The sequence below is a fragment of the Natrix helvetica genome (assembly GCF_964273705.1).
Source record: "Natrix helvetica genome assembly, chromosome: Z".
Lineage (NCBI taxonomy): Eukaryota > Metazoa > Chordata > Lepidosauria > Squamata > Natricidae > Natrix > Natrix helvetica.
Genome location: NC_138554.1, coordinates 59,787,170 through 59,807,315, shown reverse-complemented (window position 1 = coordinate 59,807,315; position 20,146 = coordinate 59,787,170). Strand labels below are relative to the sequence as shown.

Genomic DNA, 20,146 nt, shown 5'->3' with positions numbered 1-20,146 from the left:
GTTTAGGAAGCAGAAAGATAGGGCACGCTGGGGGGGAATCTATAGAGATCTGGGAAGGTGTGGGTAGGCGGCAGAAATGGAGCAGAAAGGTAGGGCTTGCTGGGGAGGAACCTGTGGAGCTCAGGGAAGGCATGGGCGTCAGAAATGGAGCAGAATGGTAGCACGCTGGGGGGGAACCTGGGAAAATTGGGTAAGGCCCAGGCAGGCAGTTCAGGCAGCAGAAAGGTAGGCCGGGGCATGGGGGAGGAAGCTGAGCAAGGACTGGAAATCAGGAACGGCAGATACCTGAGGCAGAAAGGTAGGCTGTGTGTGGGGAGCACATGGGTCAAGGCAAGCGAGCGAGCGAGGGAACCAGAGAGTAGCAGCAGCTATGCCGCAGGTGAGATAAGGAGTGACTGAAAGGAGCGGGAGGGGTGGGCCAGTTGGGATTCGTAAATTCTCTGAACTGCACAAAAAAATTAACAACTGGTTCAAACCAGCTGAATACCACCTCTCCTCTTAGGTATGCCTAGCAATGAGACATTTCTATTTCTCACTTTCTGTGAGATAGGCCCAGAAATCTGCATCTCTCTAAAAATGAATGCTTTGCGCAGCCCACTTCAAACTTACCAAGGACTGTTGTTGACATGTAGCTGCTTAATAGTTAAGGATAATGCCCAATCTTTTAAAGACTTAGACTCTCTTTCACTAATGTCTCTGAAGGCACAGGAAAACAGAACAGTTGGAAAGTAAACGAAATTATTCAGTCTATGTGAAAGCAAATTTACAATCTTTTCACTGGGAATGCACAATTTATAATAAGTGCTTTTGTTTAACAGTCCAAATAAATTATTTTTTAGTTTTTAAAACATGCTAGTTTTATTAATGACTTATGAAATAACACAAATACTCTTATATAAAATCATAGTCCTTTGTACCACCTAGGTGTCATCTATACAGCTTCAAACATGTGATGCTTTTTATATTTATTATATCAAAGCCCAGTATATTTAGTAATCCAGTCTCGATAGTAAATTACTCGTGTGTAGACACCAGGCTTATTTGGTTTTCCACATTCATCCCCCCAGCTCACAATGCCAACAAGGTACCACATTTGTCTTGAATCCAATGTCATCAGTGGACCCCCGGAGTCACCCTAGTGGGGAGGAAAATCATTTTTAGTTTAAATAAAAAAGAATCACTATTTAAATAGCCAGCATTTATATTCATTAAATGTTACTGTGACATTAAAACTAATTTTGTGTTTTTCAACTTGCTTTTTCATCCCCATTTTTATGCATTTTACAAAAGCAAAAAAGTTATGGCCATAATTATCTGATGATTTTTCAATGAACCCTGAGAAAGAACCCTGAATTTTGTTTGAGCCAAAGGAGATACTGCATACCTAAAAACTATTATTTTGTATTGTGAACTGTATACCGAAGAGGACAAGCAGCACATGTTTGCTAGATAAAGCTAGATATCCCTAAATAATCTTTGGAACTGTCATTAACAACAATCCAATCCAAAAATCCAAAATGACAAGGTGTCATGATTTGTCTAAAATAATCAATTAAATTTTTGTACTCCTCCTTGAATGCTGATTATAACAGCTGCAATAACAATAACTACATTTGAATATGGATCTCAATAGCCTTTGGAGGAACTATTCTTCCTCAAATTATGTGGGAGTTTTTTTAATTGGCAATTCTGTTGGAAGCCTTGACCTGAATGCAAAGATGGAAACCTCTTAAAATTTGTGGTGATGTTCGTCCATTGTGTTTGAAGAGGACTTTGACAATGAACAGGTTGTGGGCTGTGCACAATGTGTCCGCAGGTGGCTGGTAAGGCCCATACGGGCACAGAATGTTTTGCCACGTGTCGGGCAGACATCTGTGGGCACCATTTTTGCAGCATTTGCAGCTCTGGCTAAGCCAGAGCTGCAAAATTTGTGGTAGGCTTTGCTTAGACCAGTAATTCTTAAACAGAGGGCAGTTAACTTCAAGGGCATAATTTGACCAAATCTGGTAATGGAGAAGTTTGTAAGTTAATGGCAGTAACTGGGACTATTGGGACTGCCATCACTAAGAGATGCAGTCGTATGATTTTTTTTACTTACAACCATATCACATAACAAGGAGTTTCCAGTCCCAATTAGTATTACTAAATGAGGACTACCTACCAATATCCCAACATTGAATGCTGTGAGGATGTAGAGGTTGAATTCAAGGGCCTGACATACTTTCAAGTGTGATAAATTTTTGGATGAGATCTTTATATAGAAATAAAGAGAGAGTCATTCACTGCATTGTTTGTTCCAACCACACAAAATACTGAAGAATGGTTAATGATAGGATATATTTTCCATTTTGAAAGAATCCTTTACCATGCAGGCTGTACTTGTCTTAGTCCACTCACAGTTGGACTACTGCAATATGTTTTATATGCGATTGTCCCTTAATACTGTTTGAAAGCTACAGCTAGTCCTAAATGCAGTAGAGTAGGCAATGCTGGGCATATCTGACTAGGGTCTAGGTCCTAGGACAACACAGTGCAGCCAACTTGGTGCAGGTGACTGACCATAGTCAATTCGCCACAGGAAAAGAATTACACTAATATTGAAGAAATGGTGGAATAGAAATTTTAAAGAATGAATGCAAAAAAAGAGACAAAATGAAATATGAATGATAAAAATTAAAACAATTTTTAAAATTATTTTAAATACTTAAATTCAATTGTTGAATTGTTTCATAAAGAGTTGTCCTGTGGTGAGCTGGCCATGAGTTGTCCGTGACAAATTGGCCACAACAAGTTGGCTATTGCAAGTTGGCTGCAATGAGTTGGCTGTGCCAAGTTGTGCATTCCGGCCTGAGTATTGCCATATGACACTACTGATCCACAAGTACAGGATCAATGTGCTTCAGGTTCCTTGATCAAATAATGTCATGTATTGGGGCCAAAGCATTATTTCTTTATCATAGCACCTGTTGTCTAGAATGTATCTCCCCAGAGATTCATAGGCTTCCAACTTGATAATGTTCCAGATCTCATTACAAATGTAGCTCTTTTCCCAGGCCTGGAGGTAGAATGTTTATCTCTAACACAGGAATTTCTTTTTATTGTTTTCTGTTTTTTAAGTGTAAGTTGCCCAGATTCATTCTTGAGTTGGGCAGTCTCTAAATATCATTAAATATTGCTCAATACATCAAAATGTGATGTATTGAGATATAGACATATATACACATCATAGCAGCCCACAACCTGTTAGATGTCAAGGTCCGATGGGCAAACATTACACACACACACACACACACACACACACACACACACTGTGTGTGTATATATAGAGGGGGGGAGAATGTGCACTGTGGTTCAAGATTTTTTTTTGTAAAGACTAGAAGATAAGACTAATTTTGACAGATTCAAGATAATTAGTATTCTACAAAATTGGAGTGTTTGGATTAATAAATTGGATAACGCTGTATCATTTTTAGCCCACTGGTTGAGATAAGATATAAACATACCTGACAGGAATCAATTCCTCCTTCAAGATATCCAGCACATATCATTCCAGGTTTTATTGCCCCATTGTACACTTCCCTTCTATTGCAAACTTTGGTGTCTATGAGCTTTACTGTTGCTTCCTGGAGGACATTAGGGGTTTCACCTGAATAGAAATATCCAGTTATTCTCCCAGATTATTTGCACTATCACAGGAAAGGCACGAAACAACTATTTGGCACATACAATATTTGCTTGTTTGTTAAATGTATATAATTCATGTATTACCTGTGACTCTGAGTGACTTACAGTAGTATAAAAGCATAACTATAAAAGCATTAAAATTAATAACAAAGCACAATATTAAATAAAGGTTCAAAACTAAGATTATGGATAGTATGGGGGCTTTTGTCTCTCACTCAACTAACCATCTCCAGCTTTACATGCCCCATCAGAGGCCCAAGCCCACCAACATATGAATATATATTTTCACACTATCTCCTTACTGTTGTCACACCCAATTTTTTTATCTGAATCTAATTTTTCTATGGTTAAGCATGTTACCCAATCAAAGAATATCTATAATTTCCTATTAACAGTGACAGTATTAAATAAATTTGTATTATTCTAAGCGCTAAATAGGAATTTTTGTAAGAAAAATATAGATACTGAAACCTGAATAAAGATTAGGAGAAGATAATAGAATTTTCTCTTTAGAAGATATTAGAAAGGAAAGGATGAGTACAGTGGTGGGTTGCAATTTATTTTACTACCAGTTTCCTCCTGCACACAGGGGCTCGATGCGGGGTGAACTGGCAGAAACCCACCTCTGGATGAGTAGTAACTAACCACGATCACATGATCATGACTCATTGCAATGTCATAATCACAAGCTGGACTCGGAATGTCTGGAATGTGATCATGTGTCGTGGGAACACTGCAAGAGCTAAAACTATGCACTGGTCATAAATCCCCTTTATCCATCACCATTCTAACTTTAAATTATGGCTGAATGAGTGATTGAAACATAAACATTACATATACAAGTAGTCCTCGAGATGCAACCGTAATGGAGCCTGACCATTACAGTTGCATGTTGCAACAGTTGTTAAGTGTCTCATCGAATGACCCCTCTCATCCCTGCTCTCTCCAATGAATTATTAAATGGTAAACATTAAGCAAAGCATGGGATGCCGGGTAGGGAAGTAGGGGAGAGGAGGCTCTTGGTCCTTCCAAGCCCTTTCCACCACCTGAGATGCCCAATACTCTACCTCCCACCCTTTGGTCTTTTCCCATTCCCTACTGAGTCCTTCCAAGCCTTAGGCCTGATTCTCACCCCACCAAGCCAAATACCCTCTCCTCACTTGTCTTTTGAAGAGTTCCAAGGCCTTCCAGGGGGCTGTAATAGATCACTTCAGTGCACAGCTGCCTGAGCAATTCCAGAAGCAACTGCCATTTTGTCCAGCCCTCAAAATGGCAGTTGTTTTTGGGTCCCTGTCATATGGTGTCTGAGGTCTTCCCACAGTTGCAGAAGTTCCTGAAAGCTGCAAAGAGTTTCTGTAATGCTATACAAACCATGTCAAGTCAGCAAAATGGATTGATTTATCACCTGATCACATTATGCAATTCCAGAAGTGGCAGCGATTCAGGGATGTGGCTACAGTTCATGGATGTATGTCCAGAAATCTTCAAAAGGTTAAGTGTGATGGATGATGGGTGTGTGGGGAGCAGGCCCAAGAGCTGCAGGGTCCCAACAAGGTAGGATGGGGGAGAGAAGCAGGGAGTACTGCAGGGTCTCTATGATTAGTCATAAAGGCAAATGATTGCTGGGTCACTGCAGCCATTGTAACTTTGAAATGAGGTTAGATGTAGTTTTCGCAGGATGTTTATGTGTTTCTGTTTTAACGTCTAACGTTTATTAAATGCCCGGTCATACCTCAAGGACTATCTGTATCTTCAAATATGTGGAGCCATATTGATTGCTGATATACAGATGGATTTGGGTAGGTTTGTGAAGGTTTGAGTTCGCCTGCTTCCATATTTTTATGTTTAAACAGCTTTTCCAAATTTCCAAATATAAAAAAAAAGGTTCAGTAACCTATAGCCATAATCACAAAATCTTGCTGTACTCTAAGCTATTATTGCTGAAAACTGGTGGAACAGTTTCATGCTATTTCAAGAAAGGAAAGCCTCCTACCTCCCCTCCCCCCTCCCCCTCATTAAGTGAAACCTTGACAAGTTGGCTAATTAATGTTTTACATTCTTACACAATGATATAGAAAAGGTAAGAATAAATCAATGTCTGGACAGCCAACTTACTGTTAATACTCTTTCTGGATGCCAATCTAATTCTTGTTGCCTTGTAATGGTTTCTTCTGCATTAATCTTTCTCTGTTAATTCCTGTCATCACTTGCTTTCTCTCTCTCAATTTTTACCATATTTTTTCACCTTCCTTAGTTTCATTTGTTTTCTAACTCCCTGCAACTAATTTTCTTACCTACATTAATTATTTGGGGAATAGGTACAAGATAACATATTTGCAAAAATATTATACTTAAAACTGCCTGCACAAATGTCCATGAAATACATATATGAATACTAACTTGGGAAAATGCTTATGAACTAGGCTCTCCGCACATGAAATCAGAAGCAAATAGTGGAATACTTTATCAAAGATCTCTTCCTTTCCAATGCTATACTTATCTTTGAATAAAAAAGCCAAATAATCGTAATACTCCTAACACTGATATCCTAAACTGTCATACGTTTATTGACAGAATATTCACTTTTTTCTCTCTTCTTTATATTCAATACTCTAGGGCCATGATGGCGAGGTGGCACACGAAGCCATTTGTTAGGGCACGCAAGGTGGTGCCCTGTCAGCTCCCACACATGCCAGCTGACTTCGGCCTTCATTTTTGGCCATTTTTTGCCCTCCGGAGGCTTTCCTCTGGAAGTTGCAGGGGCTGCGTTTTCCCATCATGGTGCAGCGGAGGGCCGCAGTGCCTTCATGCCCCGCCTGGCTTTTGAAAGAGCGAGCTGAGGGAATCCATTGGGGTGGTCAGCATCCAGCAGGTCCCAGCCAAGGAGTGAGGAGATCCCGGCTTGCACACAGGAGCGAGGGCGCCTTTAGGCTTGCGGCTTTCTTGGTGCTGCTGCAAACCGGGCAGGGACAGCACCCCCTAATGCCCATAGCTGTCCGCCCGCAGCAGCAGTGCCCACTGCTTCCCACTGCCTTCGGAGGTAAGCACTCCTCTCGGTGGGGCAGCCGTGCTGGCTCACTCTGGGCCCGAAGCCTCGTGACCATCCCGCCCTGCCAAGTGTGGCTCACCTGCGCTGGGAGATACCTGGCAGTGCTGGTGGTCTCCCTGGTGATGGGTGGGCAGTTGTGAGCACTCCGCCAGCTGGGGCCCAGCCAGAGCCACATGGGCCACTCTGGGAGCCCCAAAGCCTTGGCTCGAAAGCATGTGCCTGGCTGGAGGAGTGCCCGTAACCCAAGGAGGCCTACTGGCGCAGGTGAGCTGCACATGGCCCAGTGGGAGGGGGTCATGACACTTTGGGCCAGGACCATGCGACCAGGGCCGCCGCACCGAGAGGTGAGGCTATTGCCACAGAAGGCAGCGGGGAGCAGCAGGCACTGCTGCTGCGGGTGCGAGTGGAAGGTGCTGGGTCCGTTGCCTCCAAAACAGCCATTATGTTCCTTCCTGGGCTCTGTTTCCTGGGCAGGCAGAGTCCAGGGCCAAGTCCATTGGCCACAGCCACCACTTCCAAAATCAGGCTGCTCAGCTCGCCCCCAGCACAATCCAGAAGATAGTAAAGAGCCTCCAGAGAGCCTCCTGGGGATGGGTGAGGGCCATTTTTGCCCTCCCAAGGCTCCTCGAAAGCCTCTGGAACTTGGTGAGGGTGAAAAATGGGTCCATCACGTGCCAAAAGTGGGAGGGAGGGAGAGGGTCACATGCGCATGTGAAGGGGTTGCACGCACATGCACGTGGGGTGGCGCATAGAATTATGAGTGTGGGCATGCCCATGCACGACCCCCTCGTGCTTCCCCCGCTTTTGGCACACGATGGCACAAAGGTTAGCCATCACTGCTCTAGGGTGTCTCAATAATAAAAGAATATTAAGAATGTAACCATATGCATAACATTTTATTGAAATAAAAAAGAAATAAATTATAGAGTATAAATACATGGACTCATATATGGAATACTCCAGAGATAAGGCTGACAAATGATAGACAAATATTTGCTCTGTTTCAAAAAAGAATAATCTTTTCTTTCTCTAGATCTAAAATGTATAATTCGTGATTAGTATAAAATACAATAGTCTTCTAAATTGGCATGCTTACCCTCATTACTAAGTGCTCCCCATCCTGTAACCACAGCATCAATATTATATGGAATCCTTTCATTTGAATCTGGGAGACAAATTCGATGAATAGCCCTTGTAAAGTCTACACTTTTAGTCAGTTGCAGAACAGCAATATCATGTTCATGGCCTGCATTCTGATATTTTTCATGAATTATAATTGTTTTGACAAGCCGTATCATTAAAGCAGGTCTTAAATAGGTTCCAAAGCTAACTGTCCATTTATGTGGATTTTTTGCTCTGAAAACAAACAAAAAAGAGAAATGTCACTGTGAATTATCTACAATTCTACCAAAAAGATATTACTGAAAAATATATCAATAAAATATATTTGCATAATAAATCCATAGGAATGGATGTACATTATATTCGTTCTCATGTAACAGATTCAAATAGGCATTCTAATATTCAGAAGTACTTTAAAACAGATGTGCAGCATGTCATGAAGATTCAGAGTGCAAACTGGTTGGTATCTATCGTTGCTTATTCCTTTCCTATTATTCCAATGTCTGTCATGATAGACTTTCTTTACCCCCCGTATTCTGAGGCAGAGATTTGTAGAGGACAACATGTTAATAAGAAAGGATGTTGTTTATGGAAATATATTTCAGAAAGGGAAAAGGTGAAGACATTTCTCTGGAGATCGTTATTCCCTCAAGAAGGCAAATAAAATTCTAAGAATTCTGCATTTGCCTCACAATATGTATTTCTAGCGAAGGCCATCTTCTTCAAGCCTTCTCCATTGTCATATACCGTATTTTTTGGAGTATAAGATGCACTTCCCTCCCCAAAAAGTGGGTGGAAATGTCTGTGCGTCTTATACAGCGAATGTTGCCAAAGCCCCACGCACCCTCTGGCCCCCACCCTTCAGCCATTTTGGCCTCCACACACCCCATTTTAGACCCATCCCAGGCTGCAGGGAACGCCATAGCACATTGCTGCCAATCGCCGCCTCAACACATTGCATTTTCAGCCTCCACATGTTGCGTTTTCAGCCTGGTTCCAGGCGGTGGGGATTGCCGCTGCTGCCGGTCCCAATCGCCTGGAACTGCCTGAAAACACAACACACAGAGGTGGCGATTGGCAGCGATATGCGGTGGCAATCCCGGCAGCCTGGAACGAGTCTAAAACAGAACATACGGAGGCCAAAAACACGACATGCAGAAGCAAAAAATATGACACATGGAGACAGTGGTGGGTTGTGACGATACCTGCAGCCTGGAACAGCTGATTGGAGGTATTCCGGGAGGCCGATCCAACTGCCAATCAGGCTGCGATAACATGCTGAAGCTGACCAGGCTGTTTGATGTTTGCTGCAAGGATTCTAGCCAGATTAATACCTATGGATGCTGGTTGGCAGAGGCAGATTTTTTTTCTTGTTTTTGTTTCCCAAAACTAATGTGCGTTTTATACTCCAGAACGTCTTATATTCCGAAAAATACAGGTATTTTGAATTGTTTAATTTTAGACATTAACCAAAGCTGTTTAGCATATTAATTAAAATATATCACAATTATTCTCATTTCGAAACTTACTCTCTGAAGCAATGTGCTGCAGATAGAAGCCATGTGTTGCTGATCAATGTTGCACCACAACGATGGATTTTGTTTCTCTGGAGACTGGCTTGCCAGGGCCATTCTACAGATGATACTCCTCCAGTAATTCTTGATGATCCTAATGATCTGTTATTTCGAAGCCCACAGACTGTTAAAGCCAAGGTGAAAAAAGATTTTTCAGCTTAATAAGTATGATATACATTGATCATAAAACTAATGAGAATTGTAAAAGCAAAGACAAATCAAAGTTTACTCATATCTATCTATCATTGTCAGCTTTACAGCAAAGCTCTATACTATCAAAATTCTATAAACCAGTACCTCAAGGGCTAATCAAATTAAAGCACAGTAAGGTTTTTGTGTTTGTGTGTGCTGCTGGACTCTGTAAAATTAGTAACAATTCCTCTCAGTCAAAATGCAGCCAAAAACTTTAAAAGCATATCAAACTAAAATCAACCTATAAATAAATTGATGAAACACAAATTTGTAGAACTCTCTCAATTAATCAGTGGTCATAACATCTAACGAATCATGTTGAATGATTTGTTGTTCTGTTAGCTGGCAGTTAGCTGCTATAAGTGTTAGGCAATATTACATATGCGAATAGAGCAGAATAATATAAAATTCATCAAATCTGCCTGGGAAATTCAGTAGTATAGTATGAATTTATTTTAAGTGCAAGTCTTATAAAATAGCAGAATAATAAAATACAACTTGCCATTTCAGTTTCCCCAGATGTACATGGGCAGTTTGACTTTTAAATTTAAATACGTATTTAAATATTTATCTTTTTAAAAGCACAAATGGGAGAACATAATAGCTAGCCACAAAGATAAGCATCATTCAAAACTGGTTCCCATTTGGAATTTTTAACTCAACCTTTGTTCTGTGATTTCTGTTCAGATGGTTGTGGATTTCTGTAAGTTTAACTATTTGCAGAAGAATTTATTTATTTTATTTGTTTTATTTATTTATATCATTTGCCCAATTGCCCATTTTCTAATCAACTAGGCAAATGATTGCCTTGTGCCTTGGCAGCTCCCAATCAATAATAAATGTATGGACCTTTGCCAAAAGCCTATGTGATTGCAACTTCATGTCAATTTTTCTTTTATAAAGCCAAAATAAATTTATGGCAAATAAAATAATGTCAGTTTTCTAGTTCTCATTTCTAAATTGGCCACCTCTAGTGTGAGTAGTAGTTTGGCTAAGCACCCATGGATAAAAAAAATTAGCTCTCAAGAACATAGTCTGAACTGTCACAATTGCCTTTCTTTTTATACAAATTTCTACTTGTACCCTATAAAGAGTTTTGCCTCAAAGAATTAGATTACATTGCCCATATTCTGAAGTCTGAATTATAGTAATAATTGTTTACATTTATGCAAAAATGATCCAGTTGTATTAGTTTACCACCATTATCAGCTTATTGAGCATAGCCCACAATCATACACTAAACACCTAAATCAAATACTAAAGATTGCTTGGAGTTTGAAGACGAAGAGATGAAGAGTCTTCTGTTATTCAACATGTAACCAAATTTTAGTTTCATGCCATGTAGTAGGAAAATACATTCACAAACCCCAGTTTTCCTTATATGAGGCATTTTTAGACTTTAAATGTTTATGTTATGTTTTTGAATCCATTTTGAGAATAATTTTATGTAATAAACCTAAGTATTCATCCATTATTTGGTGGCTAATTTTCCCCATTAAAAACCTTACGGTAATTCCTCCCGAAATATAAGATGTAACCCACAAGGTCTGCTTTCAAAATTCCAGAAAGGGGTTAAGCAGGGATGCCTTCTAGTACTAGTCAATTCCTGAATTCATTCTATGACCAAAGCCTATGAGTAGCCAAATTTCCATCCCTTTTGCTTTTTGCTTGCCTGCCTTAATATTACTATCTTGTTATGTGACAGGGAAGGGAGAGGAACGGAAGGGAAGGGAAGAGGGAAGGAAAATCATGATACTTGCCCAAAACACAAAACCACAGCGGTGGACAATTCAGGGAAATACCTGAACAGGCCTACAACTTCAAATATCTGGGAACAATTGTTCACCATATCATGATTTGAAGGACCCACACCAAGCATATAAAGCAAAGAACAGAAATATACTCTTAAATTTTCTTTGTTTTCTTTTTCCTTGTTTTGTTGTTCTATTAATTTACTTTTGCTTTGTTTACATTTCCTTTCTATTTTATTTTTTTAATTGTAAGATACCTAGAGTAGCCCATGACAAGATAGGTGCCAAATAAATTTAACAATAATAATTATTATTTAATTTGCCATATTCATTCCCCAGACTGCTGTGACAGGTATTTTTCCTGTATTTTTAATTCATTGTATACAAATTCCAAAATGGAATTTCCAAGAAAACCAGTCTCATTCATTGTGAAATATACTATCTTAGGTGGGCTTTCAATCCAACCCATTAATGCTCAAATATCTGGAAAACAGTAAAAAAGTTAGTACTTCATGTCAAATTATCAGTTCTTTCAGTCACTACTTTCCAGCTTCTACACTGTACAAATATGAGGTTAATCACTCTTATTTTTAATCTCTTAAATTTTATAGGACATTAAAAATCAGAATAATCTGGATGTTGGCATAAATCAACTTGTACCAATATTTGTCAAGAACCTCTATACACACGATAGGAAATACTCTTTCTGTATCTTCCTATCTACTAATTCTTGCACACAGGTTTCTCCAAGGTTGCCTAAATTATTGAGATGCCATCCTCATTGGATGTAAACCTCATTGACCAAGCTATCAATAAGGTCAACACTTGAGAAAAATAACAATTTTTCACTAAGTAGTTTTAATATGCAGTGACTAATGATGTTTCTAATTTTAGTCTATGGAATATTTTTCTATTAATGCCAAAAATACTTTTGTACTGCTGTTAAAAGTATAAGCCAACACCAACTCCAATTTTTGCTACACAGCATATAAAACTAAAACTTACTAGCTTCCTCAATTATATTTTTCCTTGCTGGATTAAAGGGGCTAGACCTAGCTAAACAGTGCAACAAGAATATACAATTTAACTTTATGTTGGGTTAGCCAAAATGGGGGAATTTTGAGAAATGTTGTTTATTACTGCTGACTTCAGTGTTACTATTGTGAACCATCAATTTTAAATTAAAATTTGCCTTTTCTTTGTCTTGGAATCTACAAGAACAAATATAATACATATGTTACATATTATATGCAAATATACTTTCAAGGCAATTGTGGAGCCACTCTACTGATTGAAGCTAAGATGACTTATCATACTTCTTATCCAGTTCAGGGGGGGAAATCAAGAGGGGGAGAAATCTATTTTATTGCTTGGTGACAATGTTTAAGGCATAGCATCCTGAACTGATGACAGTATTTATTAAGGAAAAGAGGGAAGACTGAGAATCATAAATAATTCTATGCAGCAGCCTACATGGTTTTGTGCAGACCTCGGTGTGCATATGTATCACCTTTCCTGCGGGAGCTACATTGATTGCCGATTTGCTTCTGGATGCAAGTCGCTGGTTGTCACCTTTAAAGCCCTTTATGGCTTGGGACCAGATTATCTGAGGGACCATCTCTTGTCGGTCACCTTTACCTGACCCACTAGAGCGGGGAAGCAAGAAATGTTGTGGGTCCCAACCCCCAGGGAGATATACCTGGTGGCAGTGGTGGGATCCTTCCGGTTTAACAACCAGTTCAGTAACAGTGCGATTTTATAAAAGCCTTGTGAAATGTTAGTTCTGGTGGCCATTCCTGAAAAAAGACATTGAAACCTACATGGCCAGCTACCCTGTTTGTGCATAGACCAAGGGACATCTGGAGAAAGAAACCAGCTTCCTTCAATCTGTAGCAAAGCCCCAAATGCCCTGGAAGGATATATCTATGGACTTTATAGTAGAATTACCAGAAAGCTCAGGAAACACAGTAATTTGGGTGATAACTGATCTCTTATCTAAACTAGTGCATTTTGTGCCCTGCCCTAAAATCCCCTCAGCACGCACCTCAGCTAGGCTGTTTGTGCAACACATATATAGACTACATAGCGCCCCGGAATGCATCATTTCAGATCATGGCATTCAATTTACTTTGCAATTTTGGTAAGGATTTTGGGGTAGTAACTTGTGGGCCTCAGAATGAGAAAACAAACAGCAGGAGAGTGACATGTTGATGAGAACTAGAGATGCCAAACCAGAATGAACCAGTCTCCAAGGACACCTGGCCTGGGAACCAAATACAAAGTTGCAGTAAAAGACGCCAAACATCCAAGCCATCCCTAAAACATCCAAAAGTCATCCTATTGGATACTGATGGACTAGTCAAGGGGGAGGCCCAGGGAAAGGGGAAAAGTATAACTTTGTGTGGGAATATTCAGATCTAGCTTTACTTTCATTGCAACCACTTACCTTTAGTAAAAGAACTTATCGCTTCAATCAAATGGAGTCAAGGGTCTTTCTTTCCCAGAGACCTAAGTTAGGGCAGCATTGACCCCAACTTTGTTAATCTGTTATCTATCTATCTATCTAAAGTTTATATTTACAGGTGAAACTCAAAAAATTAGAATATCGTGCAAAAGTTCATTTATTTCAGTAACTAATATATGAGATAGACTCATTACCGGCAAAGCAAGATAGTTCAAGCCATGATTTGTCATAATTGTGATGATTATGGCTTACAGCTCATGGAAACCCCAAATCCACAATCTCAGAAAAATAGAATATTACATCCAATCAATAAAACAAGGATTGTACGTCGAACAATATCGGACCTCTGAAAAGTATAAGCATGCATATGTACTCAGTACTTGGTTTGGGCCCCTTTTGCAGCAATTACTGTCTCAATGCGGAGTGGCATGGAAGCTATCAGTCTGTGGCACTGCTGAGGTGTTATGAAAGACCAGGATGCTTCAATAGCAGCCTTCAGCTCTTCTGCATTGTTCGGTCTCATGTCTCTCATCTTTCTCTTGGCAATGCCCCATAGATTCTCTATGGGGTTCAGGTCATGCGAGTTTGCTGGCCAATCAAGCACAGTAATCCCATGGTCATTGAACCAGGTTTTGGTGCTTTTGTCAATGTGGGCTGGTGCCAAGTCCTGCTGGAAAATGAAGTCAACTTCCCCATAAAGCTCATCTGTGGAAGGAAGCATGAAGTGCTCCAAAATCTCCTGGTAGATGGCTGTGTTGACCCTGGACTTGCACAGTGGACCAACACCAGCAGATGACATGGCTCCCCAAATCAACACAGACTGTGGAAATTTCACACTGGACTTCAAGTATCTTGCAGCGTGTGCCTCTCCATTCTTCCTCCATACTCTGGGTCCTTGGTTTCCAAATGAGATGCAAAAGTTGCTCTGATCAGAAAAGAGGACTTTGGACCACTGAGCAACAGAACAGGTCTGTTTTTCTTTAGCCCAGGTAAGACGCTTCTGACGTTGTTGTTGTTCAGGAGCGGCTTGACAAGAGGAATACGATATTTGAAGCCCATGTCCAAGATCCATCTGTGTGTGATGGCTCTTGATGCACTGACTCCAGCCTCAGTCCACTCCTTGTGAAAGTCCCCAACACTTTTGAATTGCCTTTTCCTGACAATCCTCTCCAGGCTGTGGTCATCCCTGCTGCTTGTGCACCTTTTTCTTCCACATAACTTTCTATTAATGTGCTTTGATACAGCACTTTGGGAACATCCAACTTTTTTTGCAATTATCTTTTGAGGCTTTCCCTCCTTATGGAGGGTGTCAATGATGGTTTTCTGCACAACTATCAGGTCAGCAGTCTTTCCCATGATTGTGATTCCTACTAAACCAGACTGAGAGACCATTTAAAGGCTCAGGAACTCTTTGCAGGTGTTATGGCTTAATTAGCTGATTAGAGTGGGACACTTTGAGTCTAGAATATTACACCTTTTCACAATATTCTAATTTTCTGAGATTGTGGATTTGGGGTTTTCATGAACTGTAAGCCATAATCATCACAATTATGACAAATCACGGCTTGAACTATCTTGTTTTGCATGTAATGAGTCTATATCATATATTAGTTTCACCTTTTAAGTTGCATTACTGAAATAAAGGAACTTTTGCACAATATTTTAATTTTTCGAGTTTCACCTGTATATAGAATGGCCAGTAGCACTAAATTAATATCACTAGTTTGAAACCTATTTTAAAAGGAGACTTCTATCTGGCATAAGTAAAATGACATATTTATTGTACACTTACTGTCTTTGAAGATTCTTTGAGCCATTTCTCCCTTCAGATCTGGTGGAGTAAAGTAAGCAAGATTAGATTACCAAGATTAGAAGTAAATATTGAGATTATCTTAATAAAGAGAATAATAAAGATAATTCTGTCAAGAATTTTTGAAATTCTTGAAATTGAATTTTGAAATTGAAATGAAACTGCTAGAAGAATATTAACTGTTCAAAAGAAGCAGACCTAACAAAAGAAGAGATGGAGTTGCATTATATGCAAGAAATCAGTGCAACTCAACTCAGAAATGCATAAAACCAAGGATAAAAGCCTCCATGAATTCATAGTGTATATAAAATGAAAAAAGAATGACATTGCAATAAGTGTATACTCTAGTCTAGGCCACTCAATCAAGCAGAAGAAATAGATGAACTTTTTGCTAATCAATTACTAATGTGTATAGGAAACACATAATAGTAATAGGAGATTTTACCCTGACATCAACTGGGAAACAAACTTTATGAAGTGGAAGATCAAACAGGTCCCTGGATCCATTTTTTTTCTTTTTTGAAGATGGGAACCACCTCAGTCCTTTTCCAGTCATCTGGTAGTTTCCGGGTGCTCCAGGATTTTTGAAAGATATGCTTCAATGGTTCTGAGATCATGTCTGCAGTTCATTCAGAACCTTGGGCTGTAATCCATCTGGTCCTGGTAATTAGAATTTGTCTAGAGTATATAGATGTTCTTTTACCATTTTCCTTTTTTTTACCTTTTGTTAAAGACAGATGTAAAAAATGTGTTAACAAGTTGTACCGTATTTTTCAGAGTATAAGACACACCGGAGTATAAGACGCACCAAGGTTTTGAAGAGGCAAATTAAAAAAAAAGTTTTTGCACTCTGCAAAGCTCCCAAAAACGGCCCGTTTTTTGCAAAAATGAGCCCCGTTTTTTTTTAAGGGCATGAATAGCTTTTAGGAGTTGTATAGAGTGCTCCTCGGGGCTGGGGGGGGGCAAAATTGAGCAATAAATGGCCTGGGTTTTGCTCATTTCTGCCCTCCCCAGCCCCCAGAAGCTCTTTGAAAGCCTTCTAAAAACTATGCATGTCCATTTTGGTGTGGGGTTTCAGGAGGCAAAAAATGCTGTATTCAGTGTATAAGATGCACCCAGATTTTCAGCCTCTTTTTTGAGGGAAAAAGGTGCATCTTTACTCTGAAAAATACGGTACTTTCTCCCTGTTGCTCTTCACCTTCTTGCCATTTTCTCCCATTAATGAATCCTTGACTTTTTTCATTTTTTTCATATTGAAAGAAGTTATTTTTTGTTTTGTCATTTGTTGCAAGCCTTAGTTCATTTTGAGCCTTAGCTTTCCTTACTTCATCTGCAGGCTATTTGCTGATAGTCTGCTTAGTTATGTAGCCCCCTGTTCACTTTTTATATGCCCCTTTTGTCTTTTACTTCATCAGAGAATTCTATGTGCAGGCTTCTTTTGAGATCTCTTTTTTTTTTTTGTCTTCATTGGCATCATGCTTCACTGGGCCTTTATAATCTTACTTTTCAAAGTTTTCCAAACTTCTTGGGTTGTTTCCTCCTTGAAGATTTTGATCAATATTTCTTATGCGTTCTCTGAGTTTATTAAAATCAGCTCTCTTAAAGTCCAAGACTCTATTTTAATTTTTTTTACTCCTTGTGCTTGCATAATGTTGAATTGCAAGGTCACCCACCCACAAAGTCCCTATGATTTTAACCCCTTCTATCATTTTATATTTGTTAATGAGAATTAACTGTAATATGGCTGACTCTTTCCTTCTCTACCTTTTAGGAGACAAAATCAGCTAGGTTTCTCAGGAATCTGCTTGATCTACCTTGAGGCAGAGTTTGTCTCCAAACTGATGTCAGGGTAGGTAAAGTCCCCCATTACTATTGTGGTGTTCTTCCTACATACTTTAGTTAACTGATAAGCAAGAAGTTCATCCATTTCTTCTGTTGGTTGTGTGTCCTATGGCAATATCATCATTTTTTTCTTTTATATTGACTAAAATGCATTCAAGACAATTTTCATCATTGTTCTGCTGTGTTGCTATAGAGATGTAGTTATTTCTTATATAGAGCACAACTCCACCTCTTTTATTAGGTCTGTTGTATATTCCATATATGGATTTTATCCCACAAAGTTTTGGTAATGGCAACAATAACACCTCCCCTCATGTTTTTAGATTCTAGTTCACCCTGTTTGTCCCCCATACTTTGTGCATTAGTATATAGGCATTTGAGACTTTTTTGACTGATCATATGTTTTTTTTTTCCACATAACTTGTTTTATGTCTGAGTTGCCCTTCTTACCACCTGTTTTATTAGTGCACATGGCATGGCACACACACTATCAAAAGCTTTATCTACCTTAACCTTAATATTCTTAAGCACACAAACATCTGTGTTAGAAACACTGACAACTCTATTAGCTTTAAATTGTTGTAAATTAAAATGTTCTGTATCATTTAAGTCTCTGTGGCCATTATTCAATTTAAATCTTCTCCAGAGAACCCTTGAATTTAATACTAAATAGCTCAGTTTCTTTCTTTGATGGATGCAAATCACCTCTTTTATACATTTTTTCATCAAACATCATGACTAATATAACCAAAACCTTTTGGTTTGCATCACTCCTTTATCCTCTCATTGAACTCCAATATACACTGGCTTTTTCACTTTTTGCATCTTACATACAGGTAAAACCTCTTAAAAAGTAAGATTACCACCTAATACTGTAGTTAGTATTATAGTGTACTAATAGTGTAGTTCCTGTCCCAAGCTCTGAAAATCCTTCTGGACGAAAACTATATCTTTTTTTGACAGCTCATTGCCAAGATGCACAACAACATCAACATTACACTCCTTACTAGCATTCTTAACTATCTTAACAATGCACCTCTTTTTTTCTGCTGGCAGTACCACGAGGCACTCATCTCACCTCTTCCAAAACCTCCACATCCTTTCCTAAATTGACATCTCTTACAATTGAGTCACCAACCAAAAAGTGGCTTCTCTTTTTAAATACTCGCTCACCTCACATGGTTGATTTGCAATACCCAATTCACACCTTTCCTTATCTAGAATTATTTCTTCCTCGTGGACCATCCTCTCCTGCTCAGTTGAGTCATCATCAAAAATAGCTGAACTTGCCACCTTAGTATCCCTATTAAGTTCACAATATATCTATTGTGCCAGGACACCCCAAAAGATGCTTATAGTTCACAGCTCTCACTCAGCTCTCTTTCAATTACATATCTAAAATATGTGAATTTCTGCCTCCAGAGAAGCAGCAAATGTATATGGTAATCAGTGACTAGTAACTGAAAGTGATTTTCCAACATTTGAGAAATGGAAATAAAATTCATGTGAAGAGATTGCACCTCAGAAGTATGGCATAAAATCTGTATGCAAACTGTCAGAGGTTTACTCAATCAATTTGCAAGGCATTTTCTGTGAAATTGGATTTCAGGTGGTGGAGTTGGAAAAAACTTTGTCCACAAGGTGGTGCTTTGATTTATATGGCAGTGTTCACTTAGACTCAGTCCTCCAATTCAGCAGTGTTAAATATGATATAGTTCTAAGAATTGCCAGTAGTGAAATAAACAGCTTAACAAAATACTGCATAGCAGAGAGGTCAGATTATTTTAAATATATTTACAGATATTATAGTAGCAAAACTTATATTTCATTCATTTCATCAATGCCACAAAGTAAATTCTACCTCAAAGTGAACTCTCATATGTTTGGAGTAAAACTAATGAAACAAGGGTTAGATCCATGCACCCTATAGTCTCCAAACCTTGTTTGTGTGGATTTAAATTTCTCCCCTCCCCTTTCATTCTGTCAAAATCAGTATATATAATATGTAGTGTATATAATACTATAATAATAAAATCAGATGAATATAACATAATGTAACCTTCATGTTCTATATTTCTAGCTAGATCCCCTAAATTAACTTAGAGTGCCTTAAGAAAGCAATTTAATCTAAAGATGTTAAAAAAGAACAATCAAGTATTTTAATAATAATAAAGTAACACAAATTACATTCACACTTATAGTTAATTTAAAAATATGAAGAGATGTTTCTAAGCATACAAATTTTTGTAGAATTATGTCAGCACAATGGCTGAGATGCTCTTTAATGTTATGTTTTCATTGGTTTAATCTGTTAAAGATTCCCTAAATGAAAGTTATGAAAATGTAATTCTAGAACAGGTAAAGAATGTGTAACAATTCGCATGAAGTCAAGAAGACTATCTTCCTAGGCTCTGAAATGCAAAATAATATGATCATGCACATGAAATAGAAAGAAATGTCTCCTACTTGGGAAAAGAACTAAGATAGTTCTAGACAAAATTCTAAAAAATAAATGAATCATGCAGAAAATAAAGTGGTCAAACCTATAATTTTCCCATTTGTAAAGAATGACCATGAATGCTGAACCAATAGAAAGAATGAACAAAGAAAATATATAGCTGCTGGATAAAATTGTTCAAAATAATTTGGACCGCAAGA

At 38.7% G+C, this 20,146-nt stretch overlaps 1 protein-coding gene across 1 annotated transcript in view; it reads right to left on the bottom strand.

Moving 5' to 3' along the window:
* Positions 1–973: 973 nt before the first annotated feature.
* The window catches only part of LOC309401578 (transmembrane protease serine 11A-like), a gene marked incomplete at both ends in the record, with an annotated part of 62,135 nt that continues 42,962 nt past the window's right edge, over positions 974–20,146 (bottom strand). Inside the window, 4 exons of the mRNA XM_081970648.1 lie at positions 974–1,135; positions 3,504–3,646; positions 7,830–8,089; positions 9,385–9,553. Coding sequence (XP_081826774.1) covers positions 974–1,135; positions 3,504–3,646; positions 7,830–8,089; positions 9,385–9,553 — 734 coding nt within the window. The remainder of the gene's footprint in view (positions 1,136–3,503; positions 3,647–7,829; positions 8,090–9,384; positions 9,554–20,146) is intronic.